This window comes from Podarcis erhardii (genome assembly GCF_964252035.2).
Source record: "Podarcis erhardii genome assembly, chromosome: Z".
NCBI lineage: Eukaryota > Metazoa > Chordata > Lepidosauria > Squamata > Lacertidae > Podarcis > Podarcis erhardii.
Window position 1 is genome coordinate 21,346,592 of NC_138504.1, and position 22,289 is coordinate 21,368,880.

The 22,289-nt window shown below is 43.8% G+C and overlaps 1 protein-coding gene across 1 annotated transcript in view; it reads right to left on the reverse strand.

Moving 5' to 3' along the window:
* LOC309333926 (connector enhancer of kinase suppressor of ras 2-like) overlaps positions 1-16,675 on the reverse strand; it is a 322,761-nt gene extending 306,086 nt beyond the window's left edge. The window contains exon 1 of the mRNA XM_081847924.1: positions 16,351-16,675. Coding sequence (XP_081704050.1) covers positions 16,351-16,417 — 67 coding nt within the window. The 5' untranslated portion in view covers positions 16,418-16,675. The remainder of the gene's footprint in view (positions 1-16,350) is intronic.
* Positions 16,676-22,289: the final 5,614 nt, after the last annotated feature.

The window sequence follows — 22,289 nt, forward strand, 5'->3', positions numbered from 1 at the left end:
CATTTCTGTCTGTGGGATGGACTCTCCCCTATCCCTGCAAACAGATGCGCACCAGCAATTTTCTCTAACTGCTGAAGAAAGCAGAAACCCCTAAACAAAGCAGGCAAACAAAAAAATAGCTCCACGTGTCAGAAGGAGCAGTATGATGCAACTGTCACTTCTGCGTCTCTAGCTGTTAGCCTGAGAATCCTTGTCAGCATTTTGCTGGCTCTTTCAATGACACATGTTCTCAGGGGCAATTTATGCAGAGTCAAAGCTGGTTACTGATAAACATGCCACAGACTTCATTGCCTGTTGAAGTGAACAAGCTCAGATTGCTGGGTTAAAAGAATTGGTGGCCCTGCGCTATGCCATGGAAGAGTTTTTGGCACCTAATAACATACCTTCCAAAGGTTCTGGGCTTGTAGGTTGCCTTCCTAATGAAGCTGTTATGACTGCCCTAAAGCCCAGTGAACATATTCTGGGCACACAAGGCCTATTTTCTGTTATCTATTATTCCAGGACTTAGTGATGACTACAGCAGGAACTCCATTTTAACACAGCGTCATTAAACACGAGAGCAAAAGAGCTGCTTTCTGCTTGTTCTCCCTGCAGCTGTGTGGTTCTCTCAAGCAAGCAAAATCGTATGCATGCCATTTTACCAGAGATGCGGGCTTCTTTTGGAACGATGATGCTCGGTTTTGGTAAGAGAACTAAGACACTTTTGCTTACCCCATGCTTCCTAGGCATGGGTCTGAGAGGATTTTCATTTGCTCCACCGCTCTCCCCACGAAAACCTGCTGTTTACCGCTGAATCGGAACAAACATAAATCCACAGAAAACTCAATTGGTGTTTGTTCCAATTCAGTGGTAAACAGTGTGTTTTCCTGGATGAAAGTGGCGAGGTGAGTGGAATAAAACATGGGATGAGCGCAAGTTTGGATGAGTCCGAAGGCTGCTTTCCTAACCTCAGTTACCTGGGAGTAAGCCCCACTGAGTTCAATAGGACTTGCACCAGAGTGAGGATGGGGAGAAGTTTGTTTAGATCACATTTCAATGCAACCTTCCCAAATTCACGCTTTCCAAGCTAATAATCAGTCAGAAGCACAGCTCTCCTTTGAAATTTATACTTTTCCAAATTTTGCAGTGCAGTTCTCCAACCAAATAATGCATTCTCTCAGGGTGAAATGGCTTGCAAAAATACTAGGAAAAACTGTTTATAAAATATGTACTTTAGGATAGATTGCACAGTAAGCCTTTAATTCTCTGTGGATTTCCTTAGTTGTAAGACTTGTTGGACACAGTGGAACAAGTAAACTCACAGAGGCCTGCGTGTTTTGGTTGAACCTCATTTTTCTGGTATTGGAAATGCAGAATTGTTAGGTCTAGGTAACAGGGAAAATGCTCTGCTTTGTTGACCAAGCAAGGGAAGATTACTAGGCTCCTAGCAATTATAGGTCCCTGCCTTTGCTAATCCGGAGGGATTAAACAAAGGGTGTAGCTGCTGATCCTTGTTTCTTTTTGAGCTTGGAGAAGACTCTGAGATTTGGGGGAGACAGAACATAGTCCCACCCGTGCCATTAAAGTTTAATCAGTCAACCACTGAACTTCTCTTTAAGCACATCACAGCCTCAAATTCCCTCCTAATTCTCTCTCTCTCTCTCTCTCTCTCTCTCTCTCTCTCTCTCTCTCTTGCCTAGGAAGAGGGTGGCCATGCATCCTACATGACAGGTGATAGGCCTCTCTTTGAAGGGTTGTCTGAGAACTGAGGAGCATCTAAGAATGGGGGAGACCCAGGTTTAAATCTCCGCTGAAGCTCATTGGATGACTTTGGATCAGCCTATCATCATTTTTCAGTGGCTGCCAATTGATTCCCTGGCCCAATTCAAAGTTCTGATTTTGGCCTATAAAGCCTTAAACGGCTCAGGACTGCAATACCTCAAGGACCACCTCTTTCCATATGAACCCACCCAGACCCTGAGATCATTCTCTGAGGCCCTTCTTCATGTGCCTTCTTCACAAGACACCCAGAGTGTGGCAACATGACAACAGGCCTTTTCTGCAATGGCTCCCCATTTGTGGAATGCTCTTCCAGAGAGGTTTGGCTGGAGCCTTCATTATACCTCTTCAACCAGGCTTTTGGCTGATTGACATCCGATTCCCCTTTAAATGTGTTGTGGGAGGGTGGGGAGATTATTGGTTTGTTTTTGTTTTTATTATGTATTCTGTATTTTTTATATTGTAAGTTTATGTTGTGAACCGCCCTGAGATCTACAGATAAAGGCAGTATACACATTTAATAAGTAATAATGATAGTAATAGTCTGATTCAGTAACAAGACACCTTCCTATGATCCTGTGTTGTTCATTTGTATTTAGGTAAGATGCACCTGATGTGGGGCACAGATTGCAACTCTACACTGTTCAGTGTTTATAGTTCAGTGATGCAGCCTATGCTATGGATGTAGACTGTCCCAGATTCGATCCCTGTCTTCTTAATTAAAGGATCTCAGTTATTAAGGCTGGGAGAGACCTCTGTTGAGACCTTAGAGCAACTTCTCCTAAGCTGGTAGCCTGCAGATATGTTGGACTGAACCTTCCATGAGCCCTGCCATTGGCCATGCTGGCTGCAGTTCATAGGAATCCGAAGGCCAACAACATCTGAAAAGCACCAGGTTGGGAAAAGCATGCCTTGCTGCTAGTCAGAATAGGAAAGCAATGAGCCTGTTAAGAAGTTAGCTTCTTAACATTCTAAAGAACTTCTTTGTGCAGGTGCTGTTTCATGTGATGCTACCACATACACCAAGACCTGATTTTTGCTCCACCCAGAGTGAAAACAGCTGCCAGTAGTGGCACATCCCATGGGGGCAGAGCTGTCGTGCTACTTACCTGGATGGACCTGGGGAGAGTTTAGGGCTATGTGATTTTAGTGGGAGAACTGCCAATCTAGTGCTCCCATTGCTCCACCACTGCAGCCCCAGCCTCCTCTGCCCCTGCACTGTCTAGGGAAGCAGCAGCTGTGCAGGTAGCAGGAGGGTGGCTGCATCCTTCCACAAACACCGTCACTGATAGCTATAAGCATCAGGCATTAAATGATGCTTTGGAGGAATATGTTTTTTCGAGACAGTTAACAAGCCCAGCAGTGACTGCTCAACTTAAGGTTCCGGCTCCTCCTCCGAGACTCAGACTCTCCTAAAAACCCTGCCACGGAAATAACGAGGCCTAAAAATAGCTCAGGTATTGCTTGAAGATGCTGAATGCTCCTCCATCTATGCCTGTCATAATCCTGCCAAAACATTCTCCCACCAGGTAGATGTGCTACTGTAAGGTACGGTACTGGTTATGATTCAGACACAGGTTTTGGGGGAAAGCAGTGGGAGGTGGGGTAGAAGCAGCCTTGTCGAGAGAAAAGCCAAGCAAAGTACTGCCTGTGCAAGATTTTCTTTGCTCTGTCTGCAGCACGGGAAGTTAATTCACCTCTGCTCACAGATCATCTCATAAGACAATGTTGATTAAGGGTCCAGGTTACGATGTTTGCACAGAAAAAGCTGTGGGGTTGGTCTGCCCTGATGGAACACTGAATGTAAGAACATAAGAAGAGCCTGCTGGATCAGGCCAATGGCCCATCTAGTCCAGCAACCTGTTCTCAGAGTGACCGACCAGATGCTCGTGGGAAACCCTCAAGGATTTGAGCAAAAAAGCATTCCTTCCTCCTGAGGTTTCCAGGAACTGGTATTCAGAAGTGTTACTGCCTCCAGCTGTAGTGGCAGAGCATAGCTACTATGGCTATACCCTCCAACATTTCTCCAATGAAAACAGGGACGTCCTATTCAATAACAGTAATAATTTTATTATTTATACCCCACCCATTTGACTGGGTTGCCCCAGCCACTCTGGGAGGCTTCCAACATATATAAAAACATGAAACATTAAAACAACTTCCCTATGCCTTCAGATGACTTCTAAAGGTTGTATCATTGGCGTCAGAGTCACATAACCCCATATCCTCCAACATTTCTCTGATGAAAATTAGGGACGTCTTAAGGAAAAGCAGGACATTTCGGGATCAAATCATAAAACCAGGACAGCTTCTGTAAATCTGAGGCTGTCCCTGGAAATTAGAGACACTTGGAGGGCCTGCAGCCTTCTCTTCCATAGTCATTTGCAGCTTTCTACATTGTTTCATTTAGTCCATCACTGCCAACTCTGGCAGTTATCAGCTAGATGTCTTTCCCATCACTTATTATGTGATTCTCTAAATCAGGGACACAGGATTTGTGGCATACCAGATGTTGTTGGAGTCCAATTTCCATCAGCCCCAGCCAGTGCAGCCAATGGTCAGGGATGATGAGTTGTAGTGTAGCAATATATGGAGGGCCTTTGGGTTCCCATCTCTTCTTTAGTTGGAGATGCCAGGAACTGAAACAGGGAGGACCTGCATGAAGCATACATTCTCCACCAATGAGCTACAGCCCCTGTCCCCTTTCACAGGCATGAATCGACTTGTTTAACTTTCAGATACAAGGTCTTGAGGTGTGCTACTGCAATACTTATTTTAACGTAATTGCCCTCGTTCACATCACCGAATAAGAGATAAAAAGGTGGTGCAGATTTGCATGGAATTTGAATACACTATCTTATATGTATAGATGCCTGATTCAAAATAATTACTGTAATGTACACAGAAATTCAGTACATCTCACCATGATGGGATGCAGCTAGATCACCTGTGTACCTACGTGGTCTGCTGTCCAGGCTCTCATAACTGATGGACAACTTCAAGGTCTCTTCTCTCCCTTCTTATGGTTCCCGATGTTTAAGCTAGACTTGCATAGATCCTCCCCAGCTACACCCTGCACCAGACTTGCTTCACACTTTTCTTGAGTGTTTGTGCCTGGCTGAAAGGTGCCCATGAACTCTGATAATGACTCTAGCTTTCCTTGATGGAGAACTGAGAGAGGTCCGTGCAAGAGTATGTGAAAACGAGCATGCTGTACAAAGGCAAAATTTGCATTTGTTGCTCCACCCACTTTTGCCTCTGGCCCCACGCATGTGGCCCCTGGAAGCTTGTCTAGAAGGGAATTCGGCACCCACTCTTGTTCTAGACTAGAGCAGTGCTATGCCGGTGCATTATGGGTAATTATGGGGGGAGGGGGATAGACAGTTCATAGCTTTGCGTGCTGTCACCAGGAGCTCCCAGAGGCCTTATTTATTGTTATATTTTAGAGATGGAGTTGCTATTTGGATTTTCTGTTTCAGGCTTGAAAATGTCCAGGCCTAACCCTTTGGAGGCTGGGCATTACATTCAAACAGACCAACAAACCACAGGTAAAAGAAGATGGCACCTGATAAGCTGCCAGTATGGTTCAGCTCTCAGGTTCTCATTATACAGAGGTGTCACTCCCTGCTCCTATCTTAACCAGTCAACTGTGCATTCAATTTTCTTTAGTGCACATTTAAAGAATAATTATCTCAGGAGAACCGATCATGATAACCATCTCCAATTAGGAACTGCTTATCTCACTCCTAGCTACACTACCAGCATCAATATATGTTGGGCAGTGCAGCTAAGGGCTTAGATAATAATCTCCAACTGGTCTAAAACCAATATACCACTTTTATAGGTCATGGGATTACCTCCAGAGAACCTTGGGTATTGTAGTTCAGTGAGATGTTTGCTGTTAAGATATCCCTACCCATCTTCTCCCCCCAAAAGCATACAATTCCCAGGATTCCCTGGAAAACGGGAATGACAATTAAGCTGTTTTAGGTCTCTCATGTGAATATGCTCTCAGTAAACAGAAATGGCACAGTGCATATGAGAGGATTAAATGTGGAAGGAACTAATAACAGGTACAAAGCCGCTTGGCGAGAATATGGTATAATGTGCTCTGGTGCAGGAAGGGGCAAATATGTCAATTTTGGTTTCTCCCAGAATCTCCTTTTTTCCAATTATCAGTTCAGTTCTCCACAGTGGTTTGCAAGATAGATAGATAGATAGATAGATAGATAGATAGATAGACAGATAGATAGATGTCATGAAAATTCACCAGCATTTCTCCTAACATATGCCTGGGGAAGGGCCGTAGCTCAATGACAGAGCAACTGCCTTGCATTCAGACGATCCCAGGTTCAATCCCCAGCATCTCCAGTTAACGACTCCTGTCTGAAATCACGGCGAGCCATTGGCAGTCAGTGTAGACAATACTGAGCTAGACAAACCAGCAATCTGACTCAGTATAAGGCAGCTTCCTGTGGTCCTAGGTATGCACTTTCTCCTAATATTCACTATTTTGCAGAACATTTGTGTTCATTATTTTCACTAGTATGTGCATATTAATGCAAACTCTACCCCAGCTTCGCCATTTTTGTATACATCACTGGGCTAGAGAACTGCATTTGGAAATTCAGAAAAGTGCAGATTTTGGAGGGTGGCTATGTTTCAGTTTGCTTATTGATTCCAGAAGAGTGAAGCAGGTAGGTTCCCCTTTAAAATGTGAAGTGGAGTGAATTTCTGCCCCATTCCTAGTCTGGCATTCCATGGTGCATTACCATTTTTATGCACTGCGTTCTGCAAATCTCGGAGACTCCCTTTCCATGACACATTGCTACAAAGCAGGTAGTGACTTAATGAGAGGCAAAGGAGAGAGACTGAAGAAGGGATTGCCAGAAGCTGCATGAGGTGAATGTTAACAAGCCCATTCACGTCATCAGCATCTTTGCTCCCTGCTCCCATCCTTCTACCCCTCCCCCTTTTTATGAACCCTATTGGAACCAGGGAATTACGTACTAAGGAAAACCCTTCTGCTGAGAACATGTAATTATTCTGGGCAAGGATCAATGCAACATGGTTAATCAATTTACCAACTGAATTTGCTTATATTTTTCTTTTTCGTGGCTGCAGCCTGGCTGAGAAAGGAGGGGAGGTAGAATTAGGAATGAGGGTGAGAAACTGGGTTTTGCATTTGTGAAATGGGGCATTTATAGCTGAGCATTCATTATCACTGGAACCTCCAGAGATTTTGGCAGGCAAAACACTGCTATCAATCAGCAGGACTTGGAATAAATGACTCCATATGAGGCTATTACTTTAAAAGGTGCATTTAAGAAGGAGCTGATCTTATATATTTACGTGCACACACAGCTGTTTAATCACCTTGCAGGCTGCCGAGAACCACAACTGATATTGTTGCTGTTTAACTTGAAACACTGTGATGTCACACACAGAACCATTCATTTATACACATATGGTGCTCTCTTGACTGCAAAAGAAACACATCGGAAGGAAAACAAAAATTGGCTGCTCACAATTCTCAATGAAATTTTGCAACTGTGATTCTAAAATAAATGCAGCAACAACACTTATACCTTTCATTTAACAATAAGCATGTATTACTGGAAGCAGACAGGATGCTGCCACAATCTGGGTAGGGACTGGAATTCCAGAGGTCTATTGTGGGGGATTCCCAACCCCTCCCTGCAACAAATAATGGGTTCAGAAGAAGGGTTGTCCTCAGAACTGCTGCAATAGCTGCAAGAATTTCCCTTCTGTGATTGCTCTGATATTGCTGATTATCAGACCCCTCCACCACCATGCCAGCTGAAGCTATTTGCATTTTGAAAAAAATCTGCATCTGAGAAACAAAGATGCATATAACTCTGTGCCTGATTTGGCCCTGATTTTCCGGTGGTTTCAATTTAAGACATTGTTTAATAGTTAGCTGTCATTTTATTCTGCAGTATTTCACTTCAAGTGCTACTTGATGGCAAAGAACATTTTTTTTGGGGGGGCGCAGTTACCATCTGTGTGCATGTATTTATATAGATATAAAAATGTGATGAGCATAGGAAGCTGCCTTATACCGAGCCAGACTCTTGGTCCATCTAGCTCTTTGCTGCCTGCACAGGCTGGCAGCAGCTCTCTTGGGTTTGAGGCAGGGGGCTTACCTGGAGATGCCCGTCACTGACCCTGTGACTTTCTCCATGAAAAGCAGAGACTCTGCCATTGTGCTATGGCCCTTCCAAGAAAATTTATGGTTTTGCTGAATAGAGGTGCAAACCTTGTGGAACAGTTACTATCTGCAGCACATAGCTAAACTAGGGAGCTGACTCCCACAGGGGGCAGTGATGGTCACATGGTTTCAGCAGATTCATGGAGGAGAGGACTATTGGTGGCTATTAGCCATGATGCCTATGTGCTGCCTCCATAGAGACAGTAATGCTTCTGGATACCAGTTGCTGGAAACTTCAGGTGGGAACAGAACAGCTTTAGGGCTTCCCACAGGCACCTGGTTGGCCACTTTGGGAAGAGGGTGCTGGACTAGATGGGCCATTGGCCTGACCCAGCAGGCTCAAGTTCTTACGCTATGTTCTTCATGAGGTTGCACGGCAAACAGGGATTTCTCTCTCTAAGCTAAAATGCCAGCATACTCCCTCAAGCTGCACAGTGGGAATTGGGAAATTGCAGATTGTTAGACTATAACTCCTCGACCCCCTCGGGGGCAGACAGAACATCAAAGTGCACTTTGCCATCTCACATGATCAGCAAATGCAATAGAACAGCTACAGAATATATCTTAAGAACCTAGGAAACACTGTGCTGGCCCATCTAGTTCAGAATTCTATTCTCACCATCGGCAATCAGAGGCCTCTGGCGAGCCCCAAAGCAGAACCCGATCACAACAGCACCCTTAGCAAATGACAGTTCACTGAATTTCAATTTTCATGCTGTTGTGGGAGGTATGAATCAGGCCCCATCTGCCCCATATATTTAAACCAGTACAGTGGTACCTTGGTTATCGAACGGCTTGAGTCCTGAACAAATCGGCTCCCGAACGCTGCAAACCGGAAGTGACTGTTCCAGTTTGTGAACATTTTTCAGAAGCCGAACATACAGAGAGAGCCAGTGTGGTGTAGTGGTTCAGAGCGGTGGACTCGTAATCTGGTGTACTGGGTTCGCGTCTCCGCTCCTCCACATGCAGCTGCTGGGTGAGCTTGGGCCAGTCACACTTCTCTGAAGTCTCTCAGCACCACTAACCTCACAGAGTGTTTGTTGTGGGGGAGGAAGGGAAAGGAGAATGTTAGCCACTTTGAGACTCCTTCGTGTAGTGATAAAGTGGGATATCAAATCCAAACTCTTCTTCTTCTTCAGTGCGGCTTCTGCTTGAGTGTAGGAAGCTCCTGCAACCAATCGGAAGCCGTGCCTTGGTTTTCGAATGGTTTCGGGAGTTGAACAGACTCCCGGAATGGATTAAGTTCGAGAACCAAGGTACCACTGTATCTTATCACTGTTACAGTCATGGCTTCCCCCAAATAATCATAGTAATTGTAGTTTGCTAAGGGTGTTGTGAGTTGCTACAATACACCTGTTCCCCTTACATAATCAAAACCCTCAGCGTGGTTTAACTAACGACCCTTCCCCAGGGATTGTTCTGTGAGGGGACTAGCAGTCTCCTCCTAACAACTCTTGCCACCCATAACAAACTACAGTTCCCAGGATTCTTTGGGGAAAAGCCATGACTATTTAAAGTAGAACACTGCTTTAAATGTACAGTGCAGATGGGGTCTTAATCAGCATCCCTTGGAAGCTGAACATGCTCAAGTAGTCATTGCTGTTTTGGGGTTCTTGCCCTCTCCACTTTTTAGGGATCAGTTTTGTACTTCTTCTATCCCCAGGTTCCCCTGTACCTACCTCCTGTGCAAGTCGCAACCACTCCTGCAAGTGCACCTGCTGAAACTTCCCCGTCATTTTGCTTGCTCTGTGCATATACAAAGGCACATACAGTAGTACAAAGCTATTTTGAATCTCAGAAACAAGTTGTAGAGAAGGAGCCTTTAAAAAAAACCAATTTCTCAAAGCACAGTGGTACTTCGGGTTAAGAACTTAATTCATTCTGGAGGTCCGTTCTTAACCTGAAACTGTTCTTAACCTGAGGTACCACGTTAGCTAATGGGGCCTCCTGCTGCCACTGCGCCACCGCTGCACGATTTCTGTTCTCATCCTGAAGCAAAGTTCTTAACCCGAGGTACTATTTCTGGATTGTTGGAGTCTGTAACCTGAAGCGTCTATAACCTGAAGTGTCTGTAACTTGAGGTACCACTGTATCTCGCAAGCTTTGCAGGGCATCTGCAATGTGGAAATCAGAAGGTGTTTGTATGACATATATAAGGGGGGTGCATGTGCCCTATTTGTTGATTCTCAGATGCCCAGGGAATCAAAAGGAAAATAGAAAGAATACTCTATTGAGTGGCCATGGGGCTCAAACCAGGAGTCTTATGTATGACACACTGGTTATGAGAACATATTAAGTTGCCTTTTACTGTCAAACCCTTGGCCAACCTGATCTACTCTTTCTAGCAGTGGGTGTCCAGGAAGTCAAGCTCAGGTCTAAATTATGGTAACCATTTCTAACTTGGCATCTGTACATTTTAATTCAAATCAGTCCAGTTCAATTAAATTTATCTACTGCCCATTGGTGTGTATACATATTAATTAGTACATGCAGATGTTATGCAGATATGTGTCCTCTCATGTGTGTGTGTGTGTTTGTGCAATGCATTTTTTTAAAAAAATAAATAAATTGTGGGCAGGGGTATGATGCAAAGATGGGCAATCTAGGCTGCCCTTTGTGCCTCTGAGGAGCCAGACCACCCACCATGTTCCTGCCCATTGCTACTGTCTTCTTCAATGCTTCTGTTGCTCTATGGGAGGCCTGAAGCTTTGAGAAGGGGTGTGTGTGTGTGTGTGTGTGTGTGTGTGTGTGTGTGTAAAATGAATATGCAATACATTTAGCTGCCAACTCTTGCCAGTTCCTGCCCTGGAATAGGCTTATATGTGAACATTAATTATCTCCGGCAAGTTCCAAAGATCTCAAAAGCCCACTTTGAAGAAATTTGGAGCAGGCCTTTTAAGGTGGCTACCTCTGTTCTTTGGAATAGCTTTCTTGCTGGGATACAGCAGGTGCACACTGTCTGCGCTTTCCCGAAACAACTGAAGGCAATTTCCCCCACCCAACAGGTTTTCGCAACCGGAGATCAAGTCTTTGCTATGAGTGTCTATTTTGCATTTCTTTAGCTTTGTTTTAAATGTATCAGCTGTTTTTGGGTCTGTGTGTGTTTTTTTAACTGTTGTTGTTTTGCCATTTTTAATTGTGTATCACCTTGAAGCAATTGTGTGAATGGTAATTAATAAATTGATGATGATGCTAACATCTCTTATTTTTTAATACAGCATGGTGAATCTGCAGCCACCTTATCATGGAATCCACACCCACCCCTGTCCTGTGACTGGTGAAATCCCTTGTTTAAGTCACATTTCATCTCAGTTTGTTTGCTTGTTTATTCATTTATTGCATTTATATCCCACCTTGCCTCCCAAAGATGCCCAGGGCAGCGGCAAACACACCAGCAATAAAGTAACAAAATAATAATGAAACAACTTATCCAAAACTGACCAAACACAATCACATACTTGCACAGATAATACTTTCAAGGTGCTAGGAACAGAAATGTTCAATCATCGAATGCCTGGGAAAACAACACTGGTTTAAAATTCTTCCTGAAAGGGGGGGGGGTGAAGAGATGCACTTCACAAGGGAGGGCATCCCACAAATGGGGAACCACCACTTTAAAACCCTTTTCACAAATGGGGAACCACCACTTTAAAACTCAACAGAGAGAAATGAGGAAGCCTCATTACAGGTATTTGGCTATCTGAGCAGGTTTGCAAAATGTAGAAGTTGAATTAGTTGGGGGGGGCTGTGCAACTGTCAGGGGTCCTGTACCTTTACCTTTTTTACCTTACCACCACCACCACTTTGCTCTATAAGCCATGGACCCCTCAGAGGTGCACGCAATACTAGTGGACATGGATTGACAACTTTCCTTTCTCTCTTCCACTAGCCCTGTTTTCCATGCTTTTTAACAGCAGCCATATACACAGGCATTTTATTTATGTTGGCAATTATCTATTATCCTACCTTTCCATTCCAGAGCAAAATGCTCAGGGCAGCTAACACCATAAATTTAAAAGCAATATATACAATACAGCAGTTTTAAAAAACACAATGAAAGATATAGCACTAAATTTAAAAAAGCAAACAAACTAACACTGAGGAGGAACAATGTAAGCTGCCTTAATACCAGGACAGACCACTTGTCTCTCTAGCCCAGTGTTGTCTACTGCAATGCTCTTCTATGTTGGGTCCCCAGGTGCTGTTGGAGTGCAACTTCCATCATCCCTTACCATTGGCTAAACTGGCTGGGAATGATGGGAGTTGTAGTTCAGCAACACCTGGAGATGCAAGGAGATACATTTCCATCCCCTGCCACTGGCTTCTTTTTTAAACTGGATATGCTGAATAGATGCTCAGTTCCTCATTTTTCCTGCATTTAGCTCAGTTCTCTAAAATTCCACATCAGTGTGTGTGTGTGTTATGAAAATAAACCAGCATTTTAGTGTAAATTAGTTCTAAGACGTGCATTTTTGTGTGCAGTTTTACCTAATATGCACACTTTTGCAAATGTATAATGGATTTTAAATGCTAGTTCCTTCAATATGTACCTTTTGTTGCACATTTTACCTGAGTATACGGATTGTTCTACACATTGCTTGGTGGAAGAACTGGAGTCCAAAACTCAGAAAAGTGCAAATTTCTAATGATGGATGTTTCAGTTTGGGATTTGATTTTATTTTTTTTAAGAGCAAACTAGGTAAGTTCATACTGAAATGAGAACAGAATCAGATTTCTCCCCTATCCCTCCATTCTGCCAGGCAAAGGAGGTGCTCTGCAACTAAGCTATTCTGAAAGGAGCAAAGGGGGTGTGGGGTGGTGGGATCTGGTTGAAAGCCTCCTGAAACAGAAGAGTCTACAGATACACATGGGAATCCTATAAAGAAGAAGCTAAAAAGATTTCCCAGAACAAGGACATCCTGGGTGCTGCATCAAAGAAACTCCCATAGAGGAGTGTCATGTCAAACCTGAATCCTAAATACTAAATACTGTCAAGACTCATTTGCTTCCTTGGAGTAAGATTGCAGTTGAGGAAAACAAGTGTGTGCATCTGCACTGAGCTCCACAGAATATTCACCAGTTTTGATTTTCTGAAAACTAGCAATTTTGGCAGAGTAGCACCCCCCCTCCCTCGCCTGCAAACAAGGCTCAGATTCTGCAAATATTTACACTTTTCTGAGTACTATTTGGCTGCTGCTGCTGCTTCCTCTTCCTTCCTTCCTGAGTCATATGGGTGATGCCCCCAATCTGGAATCGCATAGTAAATGGGAAGTTATTGTGATGCTATGTCTTAACGTAGTGGTGGCATTGCCAGACACCTCTAAATAAAGTCAGGCAGGTCAGCACAACCAATCAGTTTTGGCTACAAGACAATGCTACTGAGGGCGATTTTTGAGCCTCATGCAAAATATGATAAGCAGCTTCAGCTCTAATTTGGGCAAGTCCTCAAGTGGCCACACTTAACATTTTAGCTGCAAGATAATATTTAATGAACCTTTTTCTCCTGTTTGGCTGCATAGCTCATGCTATTATATCTGTTCATTGGTATGGAGCAAATGCTAAAGGAAAAATCTAATCATTTGTTGGTAGCAAGAGCAATAGGGGGCTTTTGTGTGTGTAAATGAAGCCTACATGTCTGTGTGCACTCAGAAAGCCTCCTACTGAAGGAAAGTCCTGTCTGCTGCTACACACACTCCAGTTTCATCATGCAAAATTTCATTTTGAAATAATAGCCCATAAGGCTGAAAGGAATCCCCTTGCATTTGTTTATATCACGATGTGCAAAGAGATAAAGACACAGATGATCTATAAGCGCACCATAGCATGTTTTAGCAAGCAACTTAGGGTAAAACTTGATGCAATGGTGGTAGACCCATGTGTTAAAACTGCTAAATTTTTATGAAGTGGTGGGGAAGGGGGCTATTTAATCCTTACTTACACACACACACGCACACACACACACACACACAGAGAGAGAGAGAGAGAGGGAGACACACGGAGAGAGAGAGAGAATTCCCCCTACACATTTTTCTCCTGCTGCAACTTTGACTTGGAGAATAGGGGGAGCAGGTTTGGAGCTGGAAGGAAAAGAGTTGACAGGCAGGATCTCAGCACCCTCTTGCACAGCATTTTTCACCCCCAAATTCCTCTTGCATCACATAAATTTGGCACAATTTGCATCCAAACACGGGGACTCTGCTATCATAATCATACTTTTAATCATCATTTTAATCATACTTTGTCTGATTAAATCCTAAGTGTTTGGGATAAATAAGAGTTGTGTCCTTATTTGTGATTCCAAAAAAAAACTGTTTGCATACATAGAGGATGAGAAAAGTGCTCATTCCACTGGTGGTGGATTTTCTTTCTTAGCTATGTTGTAAATATAAAACCAAGATCTATCTGGAATCCAGCAACAAGTACTATTATTAATTTTTATTTATTTATTTAGAAAACCATGCCTCCAGTAGTGTTGTGACCCATTCCATCATATCACCTGCGTTTTGGAAATGTAACATTTTCACTACACCCACAAACCCTTTGAATACAGTAACAAAGCTATCTAAACAGTAGGATTCTTCCCTCTTAGACACCAGTGCTCTATTTCAGTGATGTCCCAAGACCTTGTTAATTTCAAGACTTTTCCTGGCTTAGCCATATTGGAATAATGACCCCCTCCATGAGGGTCAAGAAATGGATTCTTGAGAAGCCAAGTTTTTGGATTCTTCAGCTGTTACCCACCCATACGAGGGCTTATGTTAAGGGTACAGGTGTGTAATAGCACAACACATACTATCCTGCTGGCAAGAAGAGTTGCACAAAACTGTTGTGTGTATGAATAGTGGCAGTTTTGCAGAGTAGAAGCAGGGAGTACATTCCACACAACTCAGAAATTGTCCCTATGCATAACCATGTAGAATTATGTCATGAAATATAAACAGTTTTGGACTCCAACTTGGACCATATATTGAACTGAATTATATTGTGTATCATATTTTGTACATCTCTTTTGGAGATCAGGGCTATATTAATTGCATACAAACCAATATCTGGTTTAATAGTAAAGGAATTTTAAAAGGAAAAGGTGATGGCCCTTCAGCATAATACTACATGCAGATATGCACACACACACACACACACACACACACAGCAATATAATGAATGCCTGTGTATTGCATATGCATATATAAATAGAAGTATATTGCTTGTTACCGTGTGTTCCTACATTACAAAGAAAATGCTTCACCAGAGTTCATTTTGTAAAGCAGAAAACGTGAGTACTTAGCTTGCTCCTTAAGGCCAGCCCTTTCTCGCAATGTAGGTCTCCAAAGATACATACTATTGCTTGCACCCCCCCTCCTTACTCAGGAAAAAAGAAACAAGATTCATTGTGTTCAGAAAAGTACTTCAGTGCCTCCTGTCCAAATTAATGCCTACTGATACCATACACTGAGTTTCCAGATAGAAAACATGGGCTTGTATGGTGGTGGTGACTACACAATGCATGGTGTGGGTGCGTGTGTGTGGAATCCGTAATTCCTGCCAAGTTATCCTGAAGAGTTTCTCCTGCAAGGTTGTTCTCAGGTGTCCCTTGCTGCTCCCTCGTTGTACTCTCCATATATGGCAGGGGCTGCACTGTCCACAGTGCTGGGGCGGGTGGTGGGGAGATTGTCACGGAGGATGCATGACACAAAATACAGAGAAGCTACAAGCAAAGCTGGGGAGCCCAGACTCTAAGCAACCTGTACATGGCTCAGGAATCAAGAGTGTCATCCTCCCATCACTAGCTCTATGCTTGAATCTACACACATACACACACACACACACACACACGCATGCATACTAGTGCTGCAACCTACTGCATCAAGTCACCTGTTCCGAACACATCAGAGATAATCAGGGCATTTTTTAAAGACAGCCAGGCATAAGATCATTACACTGTGCAATGGCTAAATGGGGAGAGGGAGGTGTCTTCTGCTTCTTAGAGCACGGGCACATTCTACAGTCCCGCCAGGGTTTGGGCTCACACATGCAATCAGCTCTCAGCCAAGAGGTTCCAGCGGCACTTTAGCCTTGGAGTGTCAAATTAAACACACACACACCAAAAACAGCCTGTCTCCATTCAGTCGTGCCTCTTTCTCAGTCAACTCGCTTGCATGAGACAGCATACCGATCTTCAAAACTGAGAGAACTCTGCACATTGGAAGGAGCAGGGGCTGGGATCACAACAATGCATCATGCCTAAAGCGCAGGTTATGAAAGGCCAGCGGGGAGAGGACGAGAGAGAGAGAGAGAGAGAGAGAGAGAGAGAGAGAGAGAGAGAGAGAGAGAGGCAGATTGCAATATAGAAATACTCTTACCTTTCATCCAATCCACTACTTGTTTGGGCATCCACTTGCTAATAGGTTCCATAACGAGGGCCATCATCAGACCACTTTATCGTTCACACGAGGAAGAGGAGGGAAAATATTGAGAAAAAGAGGAATGGGAAGCAGGAAAGGAAAAAAGAGAGAGGGGTGGGTGGGCGTGAGGGAAATGAAACGGCTCTCTCAGAGCATGGCTAGAGGAGAAAGCGGGAGGATTTCACGATGCAGTCCAAAGATGAGCTGACGCTTTGTCCCTCCAGCTTTTTCCTGCACTGATTCAGTAATGTATAAAATTACGCTGCTTGATCAGCTCTAGCACCTCCCCTGCCGCACACAGCCAGCAGCCCTCTAGAGCTCACTGAATCAGGAAATGGTGCAGTGTGTCTCTACTTACTTAAGAAAAAAAGGGGGAAAAAAGAAAGAGGCAATCTCTACACCCAAAGATCTACTTATTTAGGCTGGCACAAATATGAAATTACAGTGCACACTTCAGCTGTTCCAGCCTCCCCTCTTTCCCCCTGCTATTCCAGCCTCTAGAGCTGGATTTTTGACTAGCTCTGGGGATCACGGATGAGGGAGGGAGGGAGGGAGGGAGGGAAGACAAGGGGTGGGAGGGTGGGAGAAGACGAATGCAAAGATAACGATATTGCTAGCTGGAACTTGATAGCGGATTGTCTCTGTTCAGAGGCAAAAGATGCTGACTGTCACTGAAGAATTAAAAGAAAGCATGATAGCGTTTGGCAGCTGGCAGCAAAAAAATAAAAAAATAAATGCTGAGCATCTTCATATACACACAAATGCAGGATGTCACCACCAGCATCTATAATCATGTAATTCAAAGCGTCACATGCAGGAGCAGGACTGAGAGCCGTACCAAGGTAGCCCTTGTCCATCTCAGATTAGCCCTCTCTCAGTGTTCGGAGACCCCAGTGCCCTTTTCTCATTTCTGTGCCTCGTTTATGGCAAAAGAACAGCATCACCTCATGAATCCTCTTCTACACTGTCATTGGCCACAGGCTGCAATATAAGAAGTCCAAGGTAGTGCATGGTTTATTTATTTTTTAAGTCTCCAGCATTTAATTCCTTCTGAAATTCACTGGAGATTTTACACACACACACACACACACACACACACACACACACACCCTGCAGAAGCTAAACTTCTGCTGCTTGGAAGAGGGGTTATTATAACATGAGAAGAAGAGTTTGCACTGGATTCATTGCTCAAGTAGGTGTGCTTCTGAAGCTCTATGGAGGACTTCGTATTTCACAGAACATATGTCCTCTGTCAGAGGGTTAAGCGACTGCACACCCTGTGATTATCTGTCTTCCACTGTCCAAGGTGGGTTGGTCACAAGATGCTCACTTTCATGGAAGAAGGAGGGGGAGAGGGAAGAGAAGTAATGGACCACAGCAACATCCTTCCTGCCTCTGGAACAGCAGCCTCTTGCTTAGAATTCTCTCCACCCCAGCCCCCAGCCCTGGGCATGTCAAGGCAACAACTTCCTTCTTCCATAGTCAGGCAACATAGCATAATATTGGAAGCATACAGGGTCTCCTCCAAATGTTGCCTGCTGGAGCAGCACATATGTAGGACTTCTGAGGAGCATTAAATCAGCTTCTGCAACAGTTATGGGAAACCCTGTGGCCCTCTGAATTTTACAAGACGCCGAGTCCCAGCTGCCCTAACTAGCATTGCTGTTGGTCAGGACTGATGGGAGTTGTGGTTTAACAACATTTGTGAAGGCAGAGGTTCCCCTATCTCTATTCTAGAAGGTTTGCACATTTGAGATGAAAAATGGAGGTTCAGCACAGGCAAACACATTTTTGAATACTTCTGAGAAGAAGCTAAAAGAACTTTGATAAGACATAGCAAGAGAATGCTGAGGGATGCTGCACATTTCTAGGAATACAGAGAAATGTCACAGGGGAAAACACACCTGCATAGGTAAACCTTGAACATAGGGATCTGGGTGCATATTGAGGGATTCCTTCATGCTGTCCTACTCAGGGGAAATCTATAGTTGGCAAGAGATGGTAATTTCCAATGAAACTTCACAGATAACTCCACTCCCTTAAGTACTGTTATTGGTTCCTGCAGGGATGGGTGACCTGTGACCCTCTAGTGCAGTGTTGAAGCAATGATTCTTCAACATCAACTTTGCTGGACTGGTCATGTTGTGCAGATGCCTGCTGATCATCTTCCAAAGCAACTACTCTATTCCGAACTTAAAAATGGAAAGCCTAATGCTGGTGGTCAACAAAAGAGGTTTAATGACTGTCTCAAGGCAAATCTAAAAAAATGTAGTATAAACACTGACAACTGGGAAACACCAGCCTGTGAGCGCTCCAATTGGAGAACAGCCTTTACCAAAGGTGTCATGGGCTTTGGCAAATCCACACCATAATCAACTCCTGCCCGGAAACCAATGTCCCCACTGTGGAAGGACGTGTGGATCCAGAATTGGCCTCCACAGTCACTTACGGACTCACTGTTAAAACCATGCTTATGGAAGACAATCTTTTTTTTAAAAAAAATAATATTTATTAAAGTTTTAAATGTTACAAAAAGAGAAAGAGATAATTCCAAGTTAAACAAAAACATAAGAACACATCACAGTAAAAAAAGAAGAGAATAGAAAAAAGAAAAATAATAATAATAAAAAAACAAAAAAAACAAAAAATAGCAACAATTAAAAAACACAACGAACCTTCCCATAACTTATCTTTCATTTACTTGTTTCCTTGACCTCCTCGCACCTCCCTTTTTTTGTATTCTAGTTCGATTAGCTATTTCAGCAAATCCTTTCCATCTTTCCCAATTTTTATCCTATAATTTATCTTAATATAATGTAACTTTACCTTTCCTCCTTTCATCCATTAACAATCTATTTTTACTTAATCCTTTATAATATTTCCGCTAAAGCCACGTGACTTCATTCCAGCCTCCTTCTAACATTCCTTAATTTTACAGTGTTTCTGTAAATAAACTTTAAATTTCTTCCAATCTTCTTCCACCGACTCTTCTCCCTGGTCTCGGATTCTGCCAGTCATTTCCGCCAGTTCCATGAAGTCCATCACCTTCATCTGCCATTCTTCCCGGGTGGGTAAATCTTGTGTCTTCCAGTACTTTGCAATAAGTATTCTTGCTGCTGTTGTAGCATACATAAAGAAAGTTCTATCCTTCTTTGACACCAATGGCCGACCATGCCCAGGAGAAAGGCCTCTGGTTTCTTCAGAAAAGTATATTTAAATACCTTTTTCATTTCATTGTAGATCATTTCCCAGAAAGTCTTAATCCTTGGGCATGTCCACCAAAGGTGAAAGAATGTGCCTTCAGTCTCTTTACATTTCCAACATTTATTATCGGGCAAATGGTAAATTTTTGCAAGCTTCACTGGTGTCATGTACCACCTGTAAATCATTTTCATTATATTCTCTCTTAAGGCATTACATGCCATAAATTTCATACCTGTGGTCCATAACTGTTCCCAGTCAGCCATCATAATATTATGTCCAACATCTTGTGCCCATTTAATCATAGCTGATTTCACCGTTTCATCCTGAGTGTTCCATTTCAACAGCAAGTTATACATTCTTGACAATATGGAAGACAATCTTACTTGGCTACGAGTCATCGCCAAAGAAGAGAAGAAGAGAAGAAGAGAAGTTGTTGGACAACTAAAACTCCCACCAGCTCCAGCCAGCATGGCTGATGGTCAGGAATAATTGCGAACTACAGACTAGTAACAGTTGTGGGGTTACAGGTACCCCATCTCTGACAGACATGGACACACAAAGTGTTTCTTTTTTAAAATCAAGACTCATTGAACTCCATTTCTCACTGCCTTTCTTCCTGCCCAGGGTGACCCTGCCCAATGCCTGTCCCTCAGAGCGAGTGTGTCATGTAGGATGGTACCTTGGCAGCCACAGTCGCAGCTTCTCCTCATTGCCTGCTCTCCAACAGCCACTATGGGCTGCCCAAGGGAATAGGCCAGCAGCAGTAGCTATGGAGAGTCCATGGGATGCTACCTTGCAGCATCTTCCTTCCAAAGCTCAGCAGCGGTTGCACTGGTGGGGGAAATAGGGACTTTCCAGGACTGAATCAGAATGGGATGACTTTTGTAATTCTGTGACCAACCCTGGAAAATCGGGACACTTGGAAGGTATGAAATAATTGATGAGTGACTATGTTCACAAATGTGATTCCTACCCATTTAATGCTGCTGCTGTTACAGCAACAGAGCTGCTTCACCTCACAAACGCTGCTCTGAACCAGGGTGGGCAACTTGTTATCCTCCAGATGTTGTTGGATTATAGCTTCCCTGCCCATTGGTGATGCTGGCTTGGGCTGATGGGAGATGGGAGTCCAACAACATCTGGAGTGCCACAGTTTCCCCACCTCTGCCCTAGACTGTGACCTAGGATTGTTTAGCACTAAGGAGTACCCTAGTTGACTGAATATTGAAAAACTATCCTGCTTGGGTTATATTGAAAATGGACTCTTAAGCAAAATGGAATAGGCCGTGTCATAACAATATATTAACCTATAGTTACAAAGACAGCAGAAAGCAACCTCTGCAACAACGTGACAGCATTGGCTATTAATGCTTCCGTGTCATGTGATGTATATGACTAGAGCATCTGTTTGGTCTTACACAGTTGGTTTTCTCCCCCCCCCCCCTTTTTGGCAATGGTTTTTGTTTTTTTAAGCAGTAGAATATAGCTGAGCTGTTGGCTTGCCCTGTCCTAGTTCTTTAAAAAAAATTCTGCTTCTGATTCAGGCTTGCTCTATTTGCTGCTCTGTGGCCAGAGCCTGGAAACATGCCCTCAAATTAGAAAGCACAGCGCACAAAACCTAGTTGAGCTGACTTATGAGCCACCAGAGGGTAAATTCACACCAATATATCATCTCCGGGTTTTGGGAGGACTTTGGGCAAAACACCCGAGTTGGACAGGTGGGGCTCCCTATCACTGTCATCACTAGGTGTTAAAAACATAGGAAGCTCAGCACTGTTTGCATCAGTGGCAGGGAAACTCAGGATCAAGGGCCAAATGTGGCCCTCCAAGTGCTTCTATCTGGCCCTTGAAACTCTCTGCAGGCAACACACCCCTCACTGGCCATGCTGTGCAACCCATGTGTTTTCGCCTGGCTGGAATGTACCCTTGAACTCTGATGACGCCTTTTGTGTTGCTTAGAAAGAGGATAGACAGGAGTGTGGAAATGAGCACACTGCACAGAGGTAAAATTTAAATCATGGCTCCACCCAGTTTTGCTTCTGGTCCTTGGCATGTGGCCCCCTGGGATGTTTTCCAGAAGGCAATGTGGCCTGCAGTTCCCCACCCATGCGCCACACTAGCTGGCTTTGCCATTCTGGGATTTCCGACCAGAGACTACCTGGAGATGCTGGGGACTGAACCTGGGGTTTTCTGCCCATTCCCACCTGCTCTCTTCCTCTTGCCCCAATCTGCACCAGTGCCCAGAAGGAGAGGGCAAGGAAAATGGAGGTTAGTGCTCCTTCTCCTTGTTTTTGTTTCTGTCTGCATATTTAGATAGGGGAGGGGCACAGATGGCAACAACAGTATGGGAAGTGGAAAGCCAGGAGGGTGGGGGGGGGCATGGTCAGCAGCAGGACACTGCTGAGGTATGGGGCTCGACAGATGCCGGGTGCCAGCATCTAATGTCAACCAATATTCAAACAGCTGCTTCATCTTAATAAGAGCTGACGTTTTTAGCAGCACAACCCTATACATGTCTACTAAGGAGGAAGTGGAAAGAGAAAACTTTTTTTTCTCCCTTTCATTGATGGGAATTGGTAAGAGGATATATTAATTATACTGTAACAAAGGTTGCATGCCACTCCTGATCTCTGCCAAGCAATAGCAAGATTCTGGGAGGGTTCTATGCACTCACTCAGGGTTGTGTTTCCATT